At 48.6% G+C, this 22255-nt stretch overlaps 1 protein-coding gene across 7 annotated transcripts in view; it reads right to left on the minus strand.

The window, feature by feature from the left end:
• FIRRM (FIGNL1 interacting regulator of recombination and mitosis) overlaps nt 1–22255 on the minus strand; it is a 3243174-nt gene that overhangs the window by 1088924 nt on the left and 2131995 nt on the right. For all 7 annotated transcript variants that reach the window (XM_078686707.1, XM_078686742.1, XM_078686714.1 and 4 more), the window contains one exon: nt 4080–4265. In XM_078686707.1, the coding sequence (XP_078542833.1) occupies nt 4080–4265 (186 nt within the window). The remainder of the gene's footprint in view (nt 1–4079; nt 4266–22255) is intronic.

The raw sequence follows: 22255 nt of genomic DNA on the forward strand, positions 1-22255 counted from the left end.
CATTTTAAAGGGAGATCTGCAATTATTAAGTTGCATGTGGCCAAAAAGGGAGTTGATGTACTTGGGTGGAGAGATCAGTGGAAGTTGGGAATTATGTTAAATCCACGGGGTAAAGAGCCTGTCATAGTATCTAGTGATATGTTTCCACAAGAAGGTTCTATTGTCACCATAGAAGATGACAGAAAATGGGAAAGTTTAGCTAAAGAATTTCCTACTGTATTTTCAGAAGGTTTAGGCAAATTAAAGGGTTTTGCACATGCTATTAAGCTCAAACAAGGAGCTGTTCCTCTGGTACAAAAGCTTAGGAATGTGCCACTCAATGTCAGAGAGGAATTAGGAAAAGCACTTAAGGAAATGTTAGACAATGGAGTGATAGAGGAGATTGAGTCATCTGAATGGGTTTCTCCAGTTGTTCTTGCTCGTAAGCCTGATAAAAGTTTGAGACTTTGCATTGATTTAAGAGCTTTAAATGCTAATATAATTGTTGATTGCCATCCCCTACCCAACATAAATGAGGTTGTGAGCATGCTTGGGGGGGCCACAGTGTTTTCAACTCTCGATCTTCGATCGGCATATCATCAAATTGAATTGACAATGGAATCCAGACATCTAACGGCTTTTATTACCCCTCAAGGTTTATACCAATTTAAGCGGATGCCGTTTGGGTTAGCTTCCGCGGCGTCCGTTTTTCAAAGGTCAATGTTTCATCTTTTCAGAGAAATGGGAAATTATGTTAAATGCTTTCAAGATGATATTCTCATTTTTTTAAAGAACAATGAAATTCATTATGAACATTTAAGAAGTGTATGTAAAGTGTTAAGTGACTCTGGTCTGACGATTAAAAGCAAAAAATGTAAATTGTTTCAGAAGTCTGTAGAATATTTAGGACACACAATTTCAAAAGATGGTGTGTCTCCAAAGAAATCTTTAGTTGATGCTATTTTAAAAGCACCTGCACCGGATAGTAAGGATAAACTGCTGTCTTTTTCAGGTCTTTGTGAGTACTACAGCAAGTTCATCAAAGATTTCGCTTCGAAGATGGAACCCATTAGAGAACTTGCTAGAAAGAATGTAGAATTTGTATGGGGCAGTAGACAGCAAGATGCTTTTGAGAGTATAAAAGCTGATATTGTGGCTGCACCTACTCTCAGGCCTTTCTGTTTGGATAAATTGTGTTTATTGACAGTAGATGCTAGTCTTTATGGATTGGGTTGTGTTTTGTCGCAACGTTCAGGAAAGGAGGAATGGAATGTAGCATTTGCTTCCCGCACTCTCACTACCACTGAGAGAGGATATGCTGTCATTGAGAAGGAACTGTTAGGTTGCGTATAGGCGGTGGAACATTTTCGGAATTATATTTGGGGTGCAAGGTTCAGGTTAAGAACTGACCATAAACCTTTGGTGAATATTTTATCGCCAGGTGGAGGAGTTAGAGCTACTGCTCGCATAGCCAGACTTATGTCACGTCTCCAGGAGTATAATTTCGACATTGAGTATGTTCCAGGAAAATTGAATGTAACTGCGGATTGTTTGTCCAGATTGCCATGTGATGGAGTGATGAACCAGGGGATGAAGAAGTCGTAGTTAGTATTACTGAGTCTGTTTCTGAAAATTTTAAAATGATATCTGAAGAGGTGTGGAGGAGAAGTATGAATGAGGACACTTTACTATGTCAAGTGAGGGATTATGTCAAAAAGGGTTGGCCTCCCAGGTGTGAGGTATCTGCTGATCTCGTACCATTTTTAAATATCAAAGAAGAAATAGTTTCTGAGGATGATTTGGTTTTTAGATCTGGGAAGTGTATTCCGCCTTTTGGGATCCGTGATTTTATATTGAAACTCAGTCATGAGTGTCACATGGGCATGTCATTCATGAAGCAGTTGATTAGATCAAATTTTTGGTGGCCGGGTGTAGATAGGTTTGTTGATAGGTTCGTGAGAGAATGCCCAGATTGTATAGAAAGTGACAAAGCTTGTAAATGTAGTCCAGCCCCTTTAATACCTGTCAAGTGGCCGGAGTATCCATGGCAGAAATTGGGTATTGACATTTCTGGTCCTTTCAATTTTTTACCAGCGGAATGCAGGTTTGCTGTGGTGGTAGTTGACTACCATTCTAAGTGGCCAGAGGTCAAGCTCATTTCTCATCCCAGTTCAGGAAACGTGATTTTGTTTTTGAAAGAGCTGTTTGCCAGGGAAGGTTATCCTGAAGTGATGATTTCTGATAATGGTGTACAGTTTAAATCTTCTGAAATGTTGGATTTCTTTAAAGAGTGTGGTATCAAGCATATCACCACAGCTTTGTATGAACCACAATGGAATGGACAAGTTGAGAGGTACAACAGGGTTCTCAAACAAGATATTCTATGGGCTCGACTTTTGGTAGCTTGTGGAGAGAAAGGTTAAGGGAGAGACTTTGGTTGTATCGGATAACACCTCATTCGACTACTGAGATTTCTCCTTTCCGGTTGTTAAGGGGTAGGGATCCCACATCTAAATTGTGTCCCTGGTGGTTTAAAAAGAGTACCATTCCTCATGATGTTAAACTTGATGTTACTAATGTTGCTCGTAAAGTTCAAATGAAACAAGACAAAGTCAAGAGTGATTATGATGTTAGGAGGAAGGTAAAGGTGCCTATGTTTAAGTGTGGTGATTGTGTGAGAATTTGCAAACCTGGTTTTGTCTCTAAAGGTGAAATCAAATTTGGTAAACCAATTAAAATTGTGAAAGTAAATCGTAACAGTGTTGTTACGCAGGATGGTAAAGTCTGGAATGTCAGACGTGTTTCTAAGTGTAATTCCTTTTATCATTGAATTTCTTAAGAGGGGAAATGTGTTGTATTTTCTATTCATGCTTATCTGTATCATTTCTCTAAAGTGTATTTCCCCTTAAGACTATGTTCTTCAGTTCTGTGCACATGCAAGTCACTGAAGATTCCTTTTAGAATTGTTTATCCCTGAATGTATTTGTACTGGCAGATTCCTGCAGGGACTTGATGTGAAGAGTACTGTGCTGTTCCTATTAAACCAGTACCAACTATTCCTGGACTATTTGATTGATTTACAACACACTGCCTCGGAGATAAGCCTGTCTGCTCGTGCCAAGCTACCAAGGGGGTGAGCAGGGGATATGATATTTTAGGAGTGCACCCCCTTACCCTGACTAGAAGCAAGGGTCCCTATTTGAACAAAGGTACCTACCTCTGCCAACTAGAGACCCCCATTTCTAACACTGAGTAACTTGTCCAACACATAATTCCACTCGAAACCACATACATCCACTCCACTCCAAACCAAAAAACATATGCCAATAGCTCTAACTCTCGGCAATGCGTTACCGATTGCATTGCAAATGCTTATTGTCTCTTGGTGTGGCACCAGCAGTGGCAGAGTGGCATGTGCTGAGATACATGCTACCGGACGCCTTTCAGAAACGCTGTTCTTGGGTACCGCCTCATGGTGCTCCTAGGACTCTGCGCTCGGCCTCCTTGCGCAAACTTGCTTGCCTCGATCGAGCTCGATCCCTTCCCTCACTTCCGGTTCACCAGAAATCGATATTTACCCTCGTTTATGGGATATCTGAGTACTTTTTTCATGCCCATACAGCACACAGAAGAATGTTTTTTACCAGTGCTACGGCCCCAAAAAGTGCACTCTACAATGTCATATGACGAGTGGAAACAGACCCCAAAGGACGAAGATTTAAATGAACAACTATTCTTTTAGGCTACAAGATGGAAAGTGCTAGGCTTTCCAAATTCGTAATATTTCAGTTTTGTTTTTCAGCTGTGTGTGCAGGGCTGCAGAACGTCAGCATAAGAGGATATTCAAATATTTAAGTCTATGATCATACTGCAAAACCTTCTTTGCCAGCCTTGCATTTTTTTCTTTCATTGGAACTCTTCCATACAATTCGATCAATTGTGTTGTTCGGACTTCATGTCCAGGGACAGATAATGGCAGTTTTTAAAATGCATTAAACTTCGCAATCTAATTTTCACTGTGATATTTTTATCCAAGATAAAACCTATGTTAAGCATTCGAAGAAAAAGCTCAGTGCTTTAAAATCAGCACAACATCTTACCAGCTGCTCAACGTTTCCATAACCATAATGATCATTCAACCACCTTCTGCACAGAGTGATGCCAACACTAATCATGTCATTTGTCACTTGCTTCCGGAGCTCAGATTTAAAAGCCTTAAGGAATACATGTTGCCATACAATCATGTTTTCAGCCTCTCCGACGGGAAATTCTCTGATAAATTCAATCTAAAAGAAACAGGTAAAACATATGCACTGTTTGTTAAAAATATTTCAGAACTATTAGCTGCTAAGGCTTTTGAGGATAAACAGCGAGTCAGCAGAAACCTACTGTTTACACGGTACATTGAAATCTAGCTTCTGTAATTAGCAGGTGACATAATCCCGATGCTACTGACTGATCTTTGAAGCAGTTGACAGTTGTATGGCAAAAACATTATGGTAATTGATGAACGGCTATTTAAATCACAACATTTAATGTAAACCCCGAATCAGAAATACTATGACATGCCCTCAAATATATTGCAGGGAGAAACCATTGGACCTTAACAGCTTTACATGCAAAATAAACTAGCAGTAATGTAACACTTCACACAGTAATGCAAAAGAAAATCACATTGAAAAACATCTTCCAACCAAGATGACTTACATGGGAATGCGCGAATTTTTCAATTCGCATAGTCTTTAGCAGGTATATATGGTATTAATCCTTAATATCTGTCCTTTACGAAACGAGAGGTATTGGCTATTGATACAGAAAGCGTCAGAAACAATTCCTCACAAAAGAAGACTGAAACTTTAAAAGTTTCAGATGGCCCAAAGAGCAAGAGTTCTTCTGCTCATCAAACCCTGTCCCTAGCCATGAATCACGAACCAGTCCGAACATGCAAGATATAAGTGCAGGAAATGTTCTGAGAGAATGTGTCGAAATGGAGAAACATTTTTAAAAAGCTAGGAGTTCCAGAAGATAACGTTTCCTTAACTGACCATCCCAATCTCTACCACTTTCCAAAGTGGTTGGCAATCTGATTTCAAAGCCGAAAATGCGCAGAGGAAAACTGCACAAACAACCAGTCCTTAGGGTAATAGGTTGCGTGGAAAAGCCGATCTAATAACAGCATCTTTTCTGAAAGATGTATCCACTCCGTAAATTATACAACAAAGACACAGGTTTGAGTCCATGTTGCTGCCCCCAGATATGTCACTGTGAGGAAGTGGGTGTATTATATGATGTGGTTGTGTGACTTCACTGGATAATACCCAACCAACCCCGTTAGGACCTGGGCGTTTCGTTTGTCAAACCTTCAGCTCATATCTGGGTAGCTGTGTCTCTGAGCAGAAAGGCTTACACAAAGTGGTAAAACGTTTAAGCAGCACCAAAAAAATTGAAGAAATCAACAAGACACAAAGGAATTCCAAAATAGACATTATTTTATCGACACCACTAAGAGAAAGATCCACTGGAGAGTCAGGGGTAAGGATTTAAAAAATAAAGTAAATTAAAGAACTTCCCTCAAAAATGAATACGCATTGGCAAATTAAATGATTTTGACACAAACTTTTTGAACCACAAAATTGGGCAGGTTGTAATACGGTTGGTTACAGTTACTTTAGGCAACCAACCAGGAGCCAGTCAGGGGGACCAGCAAAGCCCTCAGAAACAGTTACCTCCTTAGAAGATGCAGAAAATTGTCCCTCCGTCATGTTTTTAGAGGTCATTAAACAAAGCAGAATCCCCTACCGGTAGTCTATAAAGTATCAAATCAAGGATGGTGGAAGAAAAGGGAATACTGGAATTCGCCCCCTTGCCATAACTTATAGAGGACATTTTAGAACAACATGATTACTATTTTTATTCTCACTAACATATATTAAATCTTATGAATTTTTGATAGGAATTATAACTTAGACTATATATTTTATGTGAATGTAATTTTATTCAAGTGACGAAAAATGTATTGTGCGCATTTTAGTGTTTTTAAGGATGATTTGCAATGGTTTTAATTAACTATGCTAATAAACTATTACTTACTTACTTACTTACTAGAAGAAGCAGTCTTCAAGCAGTTCCAGTTACTTAATCCTCCTTCAATGGATTTCTAAAGAAGTGGTCCTGATACTGAGGATACTGGATGCATAAAGATGCTCAAGGATGTGGTGTGGTCAACAGGGGTCTTCCACCTTCGTGGACTCCACGGTCCACGAAGATGAGGGGTTCCTGGACACAGGATTTTAAGTCTCACTGGGTCCTTTCTGATCTGGCAAAAGTCCAATCGCCACTGGACTACCAGTTGTCCGGTGAAGGGGTCACAGCCAAATCCTTCTCCGAGCTATAGCTTGCTTCCCGGGCGACCATGTTGCACTCAGCTGACTCTCCAGAGTCCAGCACTCTCGGATGTAACTTCTGAGCATCGGGTCCTGGGCCCTGGTGCTGCACAATACCGGGGAGTGGCAATCCAGGGATCTGTGCTTCCACTCGCCCTTAGCAGGCTTCATCAGTTGTTATGTTTCCCTCCACCGTGAAGAAGATGGCAGTCAGCTGAACCTCGGAGCCTCTTTGCTTTCGCTGGCCTCTTCAGATGACTTCTCTTTAAGCAGGAAAGAGCAGGTACAGTCCTTCTTCACCGGGAACTAGGTGCGGCAGGGCAGTCCTTCCAGTCCAGTTGCGATCTGAGTTCCAGGGGTGCGCTATTTAGGTACAGAAAATAACCAGAGGGTAGAAGATGGTTGGTAGCCAATGCGCTACCAAGTTCCCTCCCTCTTGATGACCATTGCCTGTGAAGTGTGGCATCAGGCTATTCCAGGATGCACCACTCAGCCCACTTCCAAGATGGCAGAAGCTCTTTCTTGGCTAACAAGGGAGCTACACGCCCCTGGAAAACCAGTTTGACAACAGGTTATCCTCTAATTCTCGGGTGCCAGCTAATCTGCCTAAACAATTGGGCTGCCCATCTCCCTAGGGTTCACCATTTGCCTTTCAAAAAGTGGCTTCAGCTCTGAAACTTGCCTTTTGGGTAAACACCTGAGAGGCTTCCTGCAGGTAGGAGGTAACCTCTCTCTTCAGTGCAGGCCTCTATTGTTTCCTTTCCTGGGAGTCGTTAGCACATCCCACTAGGAGGGCAGAGCGCTGTCAATGGTTTCAGCCCGCAACTGTTAAGGTCACAGGAGATTGAAGGAAACAAACTGGCAAGTTTGTAAAAGCCAGTGAATGTAAGCAGCGAGAAACAGTGGGAGAAAACCTTGCGACTCACCTATGTGCTGATGCCCAGTGGAACTACCAGATAGCTAAGAGGAGATGGGTTATGGACTCCCGCCTTCACCTACCCAGCCGGACCTTGGGCAGTTTTTCCCCTCGTCTCTAAGTCTTATCTTCCTCCTACCCCTTTACCCAATCCCCTTACCTCTCCTTGCTCCATTCACCTTGTCCCCTATGTTCTTTAAATGCTTTTCTTGATACTTATGTAACTTTTAAATGATGTTAATTGCAACATTATTGTTCCTCATGTTAAGCACTCTGATTCCTTCGGGTCTAGCCAGTGCTATATAATAACTCATTAATTAAATATGATCCCATTTGGTACTCTTTCTCTCTTTGCCTACTTACCTAGCTCCTATCCCCTCTCCCCTGAATCTCTCCACCTGCCTGCTACTCTGCCTAGCCCCCTGTCCTTTGTGCCCTTTGACTAAGCACTCCTTCTCCCCTTGTTGGGGAAAGATCCAATATTTATACTCTGGAGTCAGAGTATCAATATTCAAATCAGACACATATTCCTCTTTCTTCTGCTTACATGCAGACAATTTATCCCAATTTACTCGCATCGCAGGCATTAAAGTCTTCATGTAAGTAACAATCTTACCAGGGAGTTCTGCTACTAAAGACTCAGGTTTAGCACCACCAACTTGTCGGCCATCTGCAGCAGCAATATTAACCCATGAATCACCTAACTCCTGCGCATGATCAGTATGACGAATCAATCCCCATAAAGGCTGGGGGACCACATTTCCAAACAACATGTCTATATCCGCTAGATTCATAACACATGAGTCTGCAGTCTGTGATAATTCCTTATAATACCCTGCAGGATTCTTACGGGGGTCAGGCAAAGTCTGCTTAAGAGCCAAAACTTCAGCACGTTTCCATGGAACATGTACCCAAACACGTTGAAAATGAGCCGGTACAGCATCAATATTATGAGCGGCATCAGCCGGAACTGCTTCCTTCTATACCGGAGGAACCTCTCTCATTGGATATTGTCGCACCTTTCTCCTAACAGAAGCATCAGGCTGAAACAGCGGCTGAGAAGGAGACTCGCTCCTAAACGACAACAACGTCGCAACTGCTTTCTCAACATCGGAACCCACAATCGTACCTTTCGCGAACTCGGATTGTATATGGAACAACTCAGACGGAGTCTGTCCCACGTCATCATCTTCCCATTCTTCACGAAGGAAAGTACACACCTTATCAAAAACATATCTCTGCTTCGGTTCTTCCCATTGACGGAAGACACCCATAACAGATTCTACATCGTACCGCAAAGGACGAGTAACCCATTTACGCGCCAAACGATCCAATATTTCTCTCTCTCGAGAATCAGGCAGTTGGCTACGCAACTGTTTACGCTCTGAAACAGGGGTTGTATTAAGCGACCCAAAGAAAGCAGACAAAAGACTAGTAACAGTATTAGTCATTCTCTGTCAAACAGAAGGAGAGGTCGACAGGACAGGAGATAAAGCGGACTGAGAAAAGGTCAACGTAGGAGCAGTAGTAGGGGAGGTAGCAAGAACAGGTGAAAAAGTCACAGGAATGAAAGGCGGAGCAGGTAGCAAAGTCAGTGGCCCTTGAGAAGGCTGGACCAGAGGAGTAGGGGCCAACTGAAGAGGAGCTGGCGGCTGTGGAATAACAGGAGGCTGCACAACTGGAGGTTGCACAACTAAAGGTTGCGGAGGTGTTGTAGCACTCTGCGCATAAGGGGGTGGCGAACTCAACAAATGCGACATCAAGGGGTCTTTCTCAAGTTCCTTCGCTGCATCTTGCTGAAGAAGCGGCAAAGCTGGATAGCATTTATCAATCGCCATTTTACGTTGCCTGTGCAACTGCTCACTCGCTTGTTCTTCTTCGTTATCTTTAAACTGCATAGCAACTTGCATTATCGAGATACCCTTCTCTCTTTTATTTCTCTTCGCTAATTTAATTTCCTTCTGTTTGGCTTCCTTTCGCCATAGGCCGGGCTTTCTTCTTAATGAGTCTAACCTCTAGATTATCTAAAACTTCTGTATCAAAACTACCATATTGGGGCCACTTTAGGACACCATCCTTCCTAGTGTACCAAATCCATACTTCATTATACGTGATGGGGCTCACGCCATTCACATTAAGCTCATAAGTTGGAGTTCCAATCGGAGGAACCGGACACGAGTCCTCCAATCGGGAATCCCTACTACAACCACAACAAAATATCTTACCAAGTCTGCTAAGACCAGGCATGTTCGCTCTCTAGTCTAGCTTCAAAGTTCAAGGGATTATCGAATACGATAGTCTCGTGAATACACGAGTCCCTCGGCTTTGGTACTTGCAAGGCCCAAATCAAAGTACCCAAATCAAAGATCCCAAAGGATACCCAAAACTAAGGACTGGGAGACGCTCCACTCATACTTAACTGAAGTATCGATGACGTCACCAGAAGACCCGTCTATCGTCTCGCTCTACAAATCGTCTAAGGCTCCAAGACAGGGCGACAGTCAGGGCAGCAGTCCTTCATAGCCGTCGGAAAGCGGGGAACCTCGCAGCAAAGACTTTCGGACCATGACGACATACAGGGGTCGATGAAGTGGTTGGCCTTCCTCCAGAATTTTCACACGAAGCTCCTCACGATCGTCAGGCTTGGACCGGTACCGCTGAAGTGGCCCCACGTTGGGCGCCAAATGAAGAACCAGGTTATTTAGAACCCAGCGGTGCCAGGGGACACACCCGAAGTCTCCGGATTCACCTGTCTCAGAGTTACAGAAACGCAGAAACTTCTTGGTGACGTCAAAGATCAAATGTATTGGCTGCAACCAGTAACAGAGGTCCACGAAGTACAATGGCTGTATATTCATAGACTGCTCTATCTTACAAAGCGCGTCATCCCTTTGATACCAAATATTGTGCTACAGGCAAACATTCCTTATTTACAGTTGACCAATCCCATGTGTACACGATAAAAGCATTGTATGACAAACCCATATTTCATTGTCCAGCCCACCATCAATTACCCGGAAAGGCCCAACACTCTTCATCAGATAAAACGACCGCACCCCTAATAAAAACGGGCACCTCCTCATCGTAAAACAGGCCATAAAGAAAGGAGCAGAGACAGGTGTGAGTCAGATAAGACATAGTTGTGTGCAATAAAAGGGTATATGATGTCCTGTGCCTTGATCCTCAATCTCGACCTGCTACTGGGAAAGGAACTGGCCTAACAGGTTTGGCTTCAGGCAACGGAGTCAGCTTGCCCAGGTCACACAGAAGTCAGCTAAAGGTGTACGTGTCCCAAGGACTCGTTCGGCCTTAGCCATCGGCCTATGTGAGGGCAACCACAAAATGGCTGCCGTACACAAAATGGAACCCGAGGGTTCAGAACGGAATCCCTGATTTCATGGTGATCTCGTCACTCGAACATGACGAAAATACTCGTACATAGTATACTCACCATTTTCGGTCTGCTGGTACCAAAATCGTCATGGTACTATGACCTTTATTAAACGGGTTCAGAATTCACGGAACCTCAGGGGACAGAGTCTGGGTCACTAGCCAGTGACCAGGAAGGAACGAGGCGATGTCGTGAAGCAATCAGGTGATGTCGTGAAGCTTGTCTCTGCAGCCACGTGGACCAGAAGGCGTCGGCGACGACCAGGAGCTGGATAAGGACTGTACCACGAAGGCTCTCGCTGTTGGCGGTATCGGATTCCGGATCGGAATCAACAGGCCTTGGCAAATGCAACTCATGCAGGAATCGAAGATGGCTTCTGTCGCAGACCAGCAAGGTCTGAGGGGCTTCTCCTTTTCAGGGAAGCAGGGGCAAGCCCGGAGCAACCAGGCAAGCGGTGAAAGTTCGAAGGTTCGTCGACACAGAGGCCACTAGCCAACGGGCAAGTGACCGGACAGACGCGTCGAGCACAAAAGTACCAGCAGGCTCCACGTGGCACTCGTGGAGCGTGGAGGGCTGTGCGTCGGTGCAGAAGAAGCTCGGGCTGGGGCTTTTCAATTCTCAATCCCCAATGCACAACTTCGAGGGTGCTTCAGAAGCTGCACAAGTAGCAATGAGCAGGTTTTTTAAGATGGCCGGTCCCACGTCTTTCGTCACCTCCACGGGTCTCGGCTTTGCTGTGGCTGTGGATCGGGGTCAAAGAAGTCTGGAAGTCCAGTTCTTGTCGGGCTCTGTGCTCAGGCTCCAAGGGGAAGCATCGACAAAGCAAACCGCAGATCGCTGGATGGTGCATGTTTGCACAGGGTGGTCACTCCTTGAACACATGGGAGATTCTTCAGTCTTCTAGTTGCAGTAGAATGTCGAAGGTCCAGAGTTTCTTTTCAAGTTTCAGTTCAGGATAATCTAAAGTCTCTAGACTCAGCTCCTAGCTTTATACTGATTAAAGGAGCCAGATTACCTACTTGGTCCCTCCTATGGGTGGGACCAGGGAAGGGGGTGATTCCACCCCTTTCCCTTTGTCCAGTTTCGCACCAGAGCTGGGGCTGGAGTGCCCCAGCAACTGGTTTGAACCGGGCTATGCATGGAGCACCTTGTGTGTCCCAGGCAGTGTCTCATTTCATTCAGCCCTCCCAGCCCCAATACACTATGGCCTGTCTGGGGTGGTGCTAGCACCTCCCAAGACAGGAACCCTATTGTCCAAGCCTCCGTCGCTGGAAGGACTCCCAGCAGCAGGAGGTCAGACTTGTGTCTGTGGCAGCAGCATCCATTTTGTGATGCTGAGGCTCTGGTTAACTTTAACCGGGATTAACAGGAACAACATGTCTTCTCCCTCTAGAAGGGTGGAATGCTACCCCCATCACCAGAACTGGCGAGGGGGTAGTATTCCAAAGCGTATGACACCTTACACAACATGTTTTGATAAAGCCAAACCAAAGTTAGCATTTCACCGCGAGGATTATAATGCAATTAAGAGTATATGTTATGGCTATATCATAGAACAGCTATAAGGACATGGTTCCGAAAGCTGCAGACAGGCTCAGCTCATGCTAGAGCACCATCTCACACAAAACCAAGCACTCTGCCTTCAGGATTGTTAAGGCCTGCCATAGGAGTGACTTATAGGTATATACGTGTCTATATGTAATGGTAGGTATAAGGATACTATACCTAAGCAAGGGGTGATTACACGACCTTGCCCTAGTTGAGTGATCAGCCAGTTGTGTCAATGTGGAGGGCCAGCCAGGGGTGGCATAATACATGCTGCAGCCCCTGTTAGGCCTTGGATGCACCTATGCCCTGGGTACCTAGGGTACACTATACAGGGGCTCATAAGGTGACCCAATATCCAATTGGTGATGTACCTAAAGTACATGGTATGAATTTAGAGGGAGAACAGCTGGGCTGTGGGTCTGATAAGCTGGCCCACAGTCACACTAAAGTCGAAAAACCAGTAAAGCAAAGCAAAAAGTGGGGGTGACCACAGAAAGCAGACCCTACTCTCCTACACAACCCCACCCCCCAAACATAGGTACATTAAACTAACCTTGAACAGTTGAGTCTTCATTTTCTAAGGGGAAATATCTGGAGAGTCCATCTGCATTGGCATGGTCAGTCCCAGGTCTATGTTCCACTGTAAAGTCCATCCCCTGTGGGGAAATGGACCACCTAAGAAGTTTGGGGTTTTCACCCTTCATCTGATTTAGCCACAAGAGGGGCTTATGGTCTGTCTGAATCTTGAAGTGAGTACCAAACGCACAAGTTACTACTTGTGTAACGATATATCTGTAAGAGACATTAGTTAGTGATAGATTCCTTACCTTAGAATATCCCCAGGCGTCAGACTGGATCCGGAAATGTTTTGCGTAGCAGTACCCTTGCGCGTCGGTAGGCGTCGTCTGCGGCTCCGCGTCCGTCGTCGGCGTCGTGATGACGTCGTCGGAGTACTTCGACGCCGCCTCCGCGTGCTGACGTCAGTTCTTAGACACAGCTTTTCCGCGCCAGAAGCGCTGAGCCATGCCAAAAACCAACACTGGTGCCATTGAAACTAGGGCCCTGAAAGGGAGTAACCCTAACCCTAGATATCGGTTCGCAGAACGGGGAGGATGGGCGGGTCGGTAAGGAATCTATCACTAACTAATGTCTCTTACAGATATATTGTTACACAAGTAGTAACTTGTGCATCTGAAAGAGACACGTTAGTGATAGATTCCTTACCTTAGAATAGATACCCCAGCAATACCAACCCCGGTGGTGGGTCTGCGAACCAATAATCACACCAGAAAGTCCTGGAGGACAGAACAGCCAAAGAAGCCATCCCTCCGGAGTTGGCTGTCCAGGCAGTAGTGTCTTGCAAATGTGTGCAGCGATGCCCACGTAGCTGCCTGACAGATGTCTTGTAAGGGCACTCCCCGGCCCAGGGCAGTTGTAGTTGCCGTGGCTCGGGTGGAGTGAGCCCGCAATCCAACAGGGGGCTCCTTTCTAGCCAAGGAGTAGCATGCCTGGATACACAAGATGATCCACCGGGAGATGGTCCTCTTGTGTACCGCCTTCCCCTTCTTAGCGCCCACGTAGCCAACAAAGAGTTGGTCATCCACCTGGAGCTGGCGTGTGCGATCCAAGTAGAATGAGAGCGCATGTTTTGGGTCCAGACGGTGGAGCCGCTCTTACTCTTTAGCGGTAGCGGAAAGAAGGTTGGCAAAGTGATGGACTGTCCGATGTGGAAGGCTGGGACAACCTTGGGCAGGAAAGATGGCTTAGTACGCAACACAACCTTATCCGGATGGACAGAAAGGAAAGGAGGAGTACAAGAAAGGGCCTGGAGCTCACTCACTCTCCTGGCGGAGGTGATGGCAACCAGGAAAGCAGTCTTCAGAGTAAGAAGGCGGAGAGGACAGTTGTGAAGTGGCTCAAAGGGAGCGCACATCAGACATGTAAGAACAAGGTTCAAGTCCCACTGAGGCATCACAAACGGAACAGGAGGGAACGTGTGTGTGATGCCCTTAAGAAATCTATTTACAATGGGGGACTTGAACAAAGAAGGTTGATCAGGCAGCCTCAGAAAGGTTGAAAGGGCAGAAAGGTAGCCCTTGATAGTGCCCAGAGCAGAGCCCTGCTGGGCAAGAGAAAGAAGGAAGAGGAGAACCTCAGAAAGAGGGGCAGAGAGGGGATCCACAGCTTTGCTGTGCACCATGCCACAAATCTGTTCCACCTGCAGGCGTATATCGACTTTGTGGAGGGACGCCTGGCTGCCAGAATAATATTACAGACTTCAGGAGGCAAGTCAAATGGCCTCAACTGTCGCCGCTTAATCTCCAAGCATGGAGGTGGAGACTGGACAGGTTCGGGTGGAGGACCGTCCCCTGCTGCTGCGACAGAAGGTCCTCCCGAAGAGGCAGACGAACCGGGGGATCGACTGACTTACTGAGTAACTCTGGATACCAGTCCGGAGCCACAAGGATGACTTGGGCCCGGTCGCGCTTGATCTTCTTCAGCACTCTGGGCAGAAGAGGTATAGGCGGAAAGGCGTACAATAGACCGCAACTCCACTCGCGACGAAAAGCGTCTCCGAGCGAGTGCCACATTGGAAATTCCAACGTGCAGAACAGATGACATTGCGCGTTCTCTTCGGTGGCGAATAGATCTAACCAAGGCTCTCCCCATTGCTGAAAGAGGCCTTGCGCCACGACCGAGTTCAGACGCCATTCGTGATCCATCATGCACCGATGGCTGAGCTCGTCCGCCCTGCCGTTCAGAGAACCTGCCAGGTGTTGAGCCACCAGGGTCACGCCCTGGCGTTCCAGCCATTGCCAGAGGCGCAGAGCCTCCTGGCAAAGGGTCCATGACCCCACCCCGCCCTGTTTGTTGCAGTACCACATGGCGGTGGTGTTGTCCGTGAACACCTGCACTACACTCCCCCGGACAGAGGGGAGGAATGCCTTCAGTGCTAGACGAATCGCCCGTAACTCCAACAGGTTGATGTGGAGCCGGGCCTCCGCCGGAGACCAGAGGCCTCTGATCTCCACCTCTCCCATGTGGCCTCGCCAGCCCTTGAGGGACGCGTTCGTCACAACTACGTGCTCCGGTTGGGGAAGGGAGAGGGATCTGCCGCTGACCCAATCGCGGTCCGTGAGCCACCACTGCAGCTGTCTCGCGGTGCCCTCCGAGATCAGGACGTGGTCGGACAGGTTGCCCTGATGCTGGGCCCACTGAAACTTCAGGTCCCACTGCAGAGCCCGCATCCCCCACCTGGCGTGATGCACCAGTAGGATGCAGGAGGCCATCAGCCCCAGAAGCCGCAGCGTCAACCTGACCGAGACCCGGGATAACGGCTGAAAGATGGGAATCAGAGCCTGAATATCCCGGACCCGCTGTTCGGGTGGATAAACCTGAAACCGCGCCAAGTCTAGAACAGCTCAGATGAAGAGGAGCTTCTGAGAGGGGCACAGGTGTGACTTTGGCACATTGATGGAGAACCCCAGCTGGTGCAGGAGATCTGCCGTAGTCTGGAGGTGGCTTGCCGCCTTCAACAACCAGTCGTCGAGGTAGGGGAAGACTGAAACCCCTAACCTGCGCAGATGAGCTGCGACCACCGCCATCACCTTTGTGAACACCCGTGGGGCGCTGGTATGGCCGAAGGGGATCACGGTGTACTGAAAGTGCTTGTGGCCAACCGTGAACCGCAGGTAGCGCCGGTGGGTCGGCAGGACGGGGATGTGGAAATAAGCGTCCTGCAAGTCCAACGCTACCATCCAGTGTCCTGGGTCCAGGGCAGCTAAGACCTGAGCCAGTGTCAGCATCTTGAACTTCTCCTTCCAGAGGAAGCCGTTGACGTTCCGTAGGTCCAAGATAGGGCATAGGCCCCCTTTGCCCTTCTTGGGTACCAGAAAGAAGTGGGAGTAGCAACCACACCCTACTTCTGGCCCAGGAACGCGCTCGATGGCCCCCTTGGCCGAGAGGGCCGTAACTTCCTCCTGCAGAAGTCGCAAATGATCCCCCGATACACGGTGGTTCTGCGGTGGCATGGCTGGAGGAGTCGCTTTGAAGGGGAGGCAGTAGCCCCTTCGGACGATTTGCAGCACCCACCTGTCCGACGTGACAGTGCGCCAGTGGAGGAGGTGATGGCGAACCCTGCCCCCCACTGGCGTCACATGGGCCTGAAAGCACGGACTAGGAGGGCTTTGAGGCGGATGCTGCGGGGGAAGGTGTGGACTGACCTCGCCGTTGTCCCCGACCGCCGCCACGGCGTTTTCCACGGCCACCACCGCGTTGGGTATTACCCTGCGGAGCGTGGCTGGGAGCACGTGTGGGTACACCCCTTCCGTGGCCACAAAAGAAGTGAAAGGCAGCCGATTGCTGGCGCGTGGCCGAGAGGCCCAAGGACTTGGCCGTAGCCCTGGAGTCCTTAAAGCGCTCAAGCGCATGGTCTGCCTTGTCGCCAAAAAGGCGACGGCCATCAAACGGCATGTCCATCAGTGTGTTTTGGACATCGGCCGAAAAGTTGGCGGACCTTAACCAGGCGTGGCGTCTGACCGCCACCGTCGTTGCCATCGGTCTACCTAGTGAGTCGGTGGTATCCAGCCCACACCGGATAGAATATCTGGCTGCATCCCGGCCCTCCACAAGGGCTTGGCCGAGTTTGGCCTGTACCTCCAACGGACACTCTGGCAGCACTTCCGCAACCGTATCCCACAGAGAGTGGATGTAGCGGCCCAAGAGGCATGCGGTGTTGGAAGACCGCAGTCCCAGACTAAGGGAGGAGAAGATCTTTTTACCGTACTGCTCGTAACTCTTGGATTGCCTGTCCGGCGGAGCCGACGGGAATGCTGTCTGGGAATTAGAGGCCTGGAGGACCAGGCTCTCGGAGGTGGGGTGGGTGGACAGGAAACATGGGTCGCCCGGGGCCGGGCGGTGGCGTCTGGCCACGTTCCTATCTACGGCGAACCCGTAGCGGGCTTGGACCAAGTGCCCAAAAGAACGTGGGTTAAGGACTCGTTAAACGGCAGCAGAGGCTCGGCTGAGCATGACTGCGGCTTAAGGACCTCGGTGAGGAGGTTAGTCCTCACGGCCGCGACGGGGAGCTCAAGGCCCAAGGCCTTGGCCGCCCTCATCAACACCACACTATAGGTTGCCCCCTCCGCCGTAGCCACGGTAGGAGGTGAGACAAAGCCAGTGTAAGGCGAAGTGTCTATACCACTGGCCTCCCAAAGTTCACCTGCCCAGTCCTCTTGAGACTGGCATTCACGTGCCAGAGGGTCCTCGGACCCCTCCCAATCCTCCTCATCACCCATCTCCTGGTACTCAGGGTTAGCAAAGGATGGGGCCGGTTCATGGAAAGTGAACTCTCCGAACGGCTTCTGAAGCGGCGCCGGAACCGGGTCGAGGGAGGCGTCGGGGACGGCGCCGCCCGAGGACGGCACCGGTGGTGACACCTGAGGGGTCGGCGCCGGGGAGGTTGTTAAGTCCACCGGCGACGACCCGGATCCGTAACCGGATCCAGCGGGGCCCTGCGGCGCCGGCGGCTTCGGAACCGAAGCACTCGACGGCGTCGGGGCCGAAGCCCCCGACCCGCTAGGACCCCCAGACGGGTCCGCTGGGCCCGAAGGCGCCGCGGAGCCCGTCGGAGGAGAGAGGGACCTCATGGCCATAAGGAACCGCTCGATCTACCCTTGCGTAGCGTTAGGCCCAGGGACCGGAGGGTATGAGGCCAGACGCGGCACCCGCGACTCCAACGGTGCCACCTGAACCCCAGGCCGCGTCGCGCGAGCGTCGGGGGGAGTCGGAAGAGCGATGATGTCTCTTCGACTTCTTGTGCTTACCTGACGACTTCGACCCTGAGGAGTGATGTCGACTCCCGGAGCTATGATGGCTCCGCTCCGGCGACCGGTCCCTCGACCTCCGTCCGGACCGGGACCTCTCTTGGCGCGGGCCCGACTGCCGGAGTTCGAGTCGCTTACGGGACCGCTCCCGTCTAGCCTTGGAAGTCAGGGCCCGGCAGTCGGAACAGGCCTTGTCGTCGTGGTCGACGCCGAGACAGTGGAGACACCGACGGTGAGGGTCCGTGACCGACATTAGTTGGTCGCAATCCTCACAGGGCTTAAAACCAGGCATCCCTACCGGCACCGTTTCGGAGTCGAAGACTCGAAAAAAGATGATCAAAAGATCAAAAAAGTTTAGTCAAAAAGTGACTAAGGTACCACTTTTTCCGGATCTGCGCTGCTGGCGCGGAAAAAAGAAGAACTGACGTCAGCACGCGGAGGCGGCGTCTAAGTACTCCGACGACGTCATCACGGCGCCCACGATGCCGACGACGGACGCGGAGCCACAGACGACGCCTACCGACGCGCAAGGGTACTGCTACGCAAAAAAAATCCGGATCCAGTCTGACACCTGGGGATATTCTAAGGTAAGGAATCTATCACTAACGTGTCTCTTTCAGATAAGTATGGCCTCAGCTTCTTCAGGGCCCAAACCACAGCAAAGGCCTCCCTCTCAATAGCTGACCAACGTTTCTCTCTAGGGGTCAGCCTTCTGCTTATAAAAACAATGGGCTGGTCTTGACCATCTTTGAATTATTTGGAGTAATCTGGACTTTGCAGAATAGGTGCAGAGCACATGGCCTGCTTCAGGTCATCAAATGCCTTCTGACAGCTTACTGTCCACTGAACTTTCTTTGACATTTTCTTTGAGGTCAAGTCATTAAGTGGTGTCACAATGGAAACCATCATTCTTAACAAACGTTCTGTAATAACCAGACAGGCCCAAGAAAGCTCTGACCTGTGTCTGGGTGGTTGGAGGAGCCCAGTCCTTGATGGTCTGGATCTTGCTCTCCAGTGGTTGAACCTGACCCCACCTACAAGGTGGCCCAGGTACACAACCTTACTCTGCCTTATCTGGCACTTAGTGGCCTTGATAGTGAGGCCTGCCTTCTGCAGGGCCTCCAAAACATTCTTCAGGGGGATCAGGTGATCCTCCCAGGTGGAGCTGAAGACAGCAATATCATCTAAATAAGCTGCACAAAAGTCATCCAACGCAGTGAGAACTTGGTTCACCAACCTTTGGAAAGTGGCAGGTGCATTCTTCAAGCCAAAGGGCATCACCACAAATTGGTAATGTCCTCCTGGGGTTGAGAATGCAGTTTTGGCTTTTGCATCATCAGCTAGTCTGATCTGCCAGTAGCCTGCGGTCAGGTCAAATGTGCTCAAAAACTTGGCAGAAGCCAATCTGTCTATGAGCTCATCTGCCCTGGGAATTGGCTGGGCATCTTTCCTAGTGACAGCATTGAGACCTCTGAAGTCCACAAAAAACCTCATCTCTTTCTTACCATCTTGGGTGTGAGGTTTTGGCACAAGGACTACTGGACTGGCCCAGGGGCTCTCTGAGGGCTCAATAACTCCCAGCTCCAACATCTTCTGTACCTCTGTCTTAATGCAGTCCGTGACGTGGTCAGGTTGCCTGTAGATTTTACTCTTCACAGGCAGACTGTCACCAGTGTCCACCTCATGGGTGCACCAGTTTGTCTGACTAGTTGTCAAGGAAAACATATGTCTGAAGGACTGGAGAACTTGTCTGCAGTCCTTTTGCTGCTGGCCACAGAGGCTGCCAGCTAAGGTCACACCATCAACTGAACCATGATCAGGGTTCTGAGTCAGCAGGTCTGGGAGAGGGTCACTCTCTTCCTCCTGCACCTCATCTGTAGCCATGAGCAAGCCCATGTCTGCCCTGCCAACATATGCCTTGAGTCTGTTGACATGGAGTACCCTGTGGGGGCTGCTGGGAGTTCCCAGGTCCACCAGGTAGGTGACCTCTCCCTTTTGCTCAACAATTGTGTGGGGTTCAGACCATTTGTCTTGGAGTGCTGCTGGGGCCACTGGCTAGCCTCAAGGTTTTTAGAGGCCTTCTTCATGTACTCGGCCATCCTGGAGCGGAGACCAAGTACATGGTCCACTAGGTCTTGTTTAGGCTTTTTAAGAGGTAACTCCCATCCTTCCTTCACCAGACATAGGGGTCCCCTTACAGGATGCCCAAACAAAAGTTCAAAAGGGCTGTAGCCAACCCTCTTTTGTGGGACCTCTCTGTAAGCAAACAGAAGGCAGGGCAGAAGGATGTCCCATCTTCGCCTAAGCTTTTCAGGTAAACCCTTAATCATGCCCTTCAAGGTCTTCTTAAATCTTTCAACAAGGCTATTGCACTGTGGATGATAGGGTGTAGTGAAATTGTAATTTACACCACACCACACTCCTTCCACATTGCAGTCAGGTACCCAGACATAAAGTTTGCATCTCTATCTGAGACAACCTCCTTCGGAAAGCCCACTTTTGAGAAAACTCCCAGGAGGGCTCTTGCCACAACAGGTGCTGTTGTGGTCCTCAGGGGAATAGCTTCTGGGTATCTGGTGGTATGATCCACTACCACCAGAATAAATCTGTGCCCAGAGGCTGTTTGGGGATCCATTGGTCCAACAATGTCAATCCCTACTCTTTCAAAGGGAACCCCCACCACAGGTAGGGGTATAAGGGGGGCCTTTGTTGTGCCACCTGATTTGCCACTGGCTTGGCTGGTCACACAGGAGAGACAGAACTCCTTGGTATCTTCTGACAAATGGGGCCAATGAAAGTGAGGGACAAGCCTGTCCCAAGTCTTGTTGGGGTGGCAGAGTGGGCTAAAGAATGGTGATGGATTAAACCCAGATCAGTTGACTGGGGGTGAGTGCTTGTATTGTCAACGCTCCGTCCATCATTTCCTTTGGTTTTGCCAAGTCTTGTTCTGGCCAAGATGTCCTGCTAAGGGAATAGCATGGCCTAAGGTAAGAAGGAAGCCCCTGAATGCCAGAGGTATGACCAACCTCCTGGAAGCACCAGGCTTGGGGTCTCTAGCCTCTGAATACAGGAGCCCTTCATCCCAGTAAACTTGGGTACCTGTAGCATTCCCAGCAGCCTCAGCAGCAGCTTGCTGTCTGAGGGGTTCAAGAGAGGGGCAGTCTAACTGCGCCTGCCTCAAGTCTGCCCTTGAAGGGAAGGTCCCCTTTTGGCCTGTGACCTGGTCACAGCAAGGACATGAGCTGATATGCCTAACATCTCTGCATGAGTCCTATACTCCACTTCAGACCAGACTGAGGATTCAAGATCATTGCCCAACAGACATTCTACAGGGAGGTCTGCACTTACCACAACTATTTTGAGGCCAGTTACCCCTCCCCAGGAGAAGTTAACAACTGCCACACTATGGGTAGTAGTGACATTGCTAGCATTGGTCACCAGGTAATTATCACCCAGTACAATCTGTCCAGGGTCCACAAAGTTAGGTGTCACCATAGTGACACTGGCACATGTGTCCCTGTAGGCCTGAGCCACTTTGTCATTGATCAAAGGTGTTTGCATGTACTTGCCCAGAGTACTGGGACTCACAGTAGAGGACATAGCCATGTCCACATCAGACAAGAACAGCCTGACTTGGTATTCTGACCAGTGATTTGTGATGCTGAGGCTCTGGTTAACTTTAACACCAACCTAGAATTAACAGTGAGTCCAAAATGAACAATGTACCCAAAAATACAAATACAACAGGGAGTAGTTTTAACAAAAACGAGTTCCCATCAGTCCACCATCGAGACCGCCCTTCATCATCTGGGATCTCTTGTGCATATATATATCACATTTCAAGGGTAAAAACCTGTGCTGGCAGATAGATACACCATGCGCAGGAAAAACCACAGTGTTGATACAGATGTGAAAAGAATGGCGTGTCTAGTGGAGAACTGAATAGCAGTGCTTTGAAAAAAGTGTGTTGTGAAAAGAAAGAGAAGAAGGCTCTAAAATTAGGTCGTGATCGGGAAAACAATTTTAATATACACCCCTCACACTCCTAAATCAATAAAAACAGTGCAAATTAGTGGTATAACAAATGACCACTAAATCAAAGATGTAAGGTCGACATGTTTCTGCAGACAAACGGAGTCTCGAGATCTCCTGCTGCTTCCTCAGGACCATTAGTGCTACTGCTAGATTTAAATAACGTGAACCATATCACCTG

This window comes from Lissotriton helveticus, chromosome 1_1 (assembly GCF_964261635.1).
Source record: "Lissotriton helveticus chromosome 1_1, aLisHel1.1, whole genome shotgun sequence".
Taxonomy (NCBI): domain Eukaryota; kingdom Metazoa; phylum Chordata; class Amphibia; order Caudata; family Salamandridae; genus Lissotriton; species Lissotriton helveticus.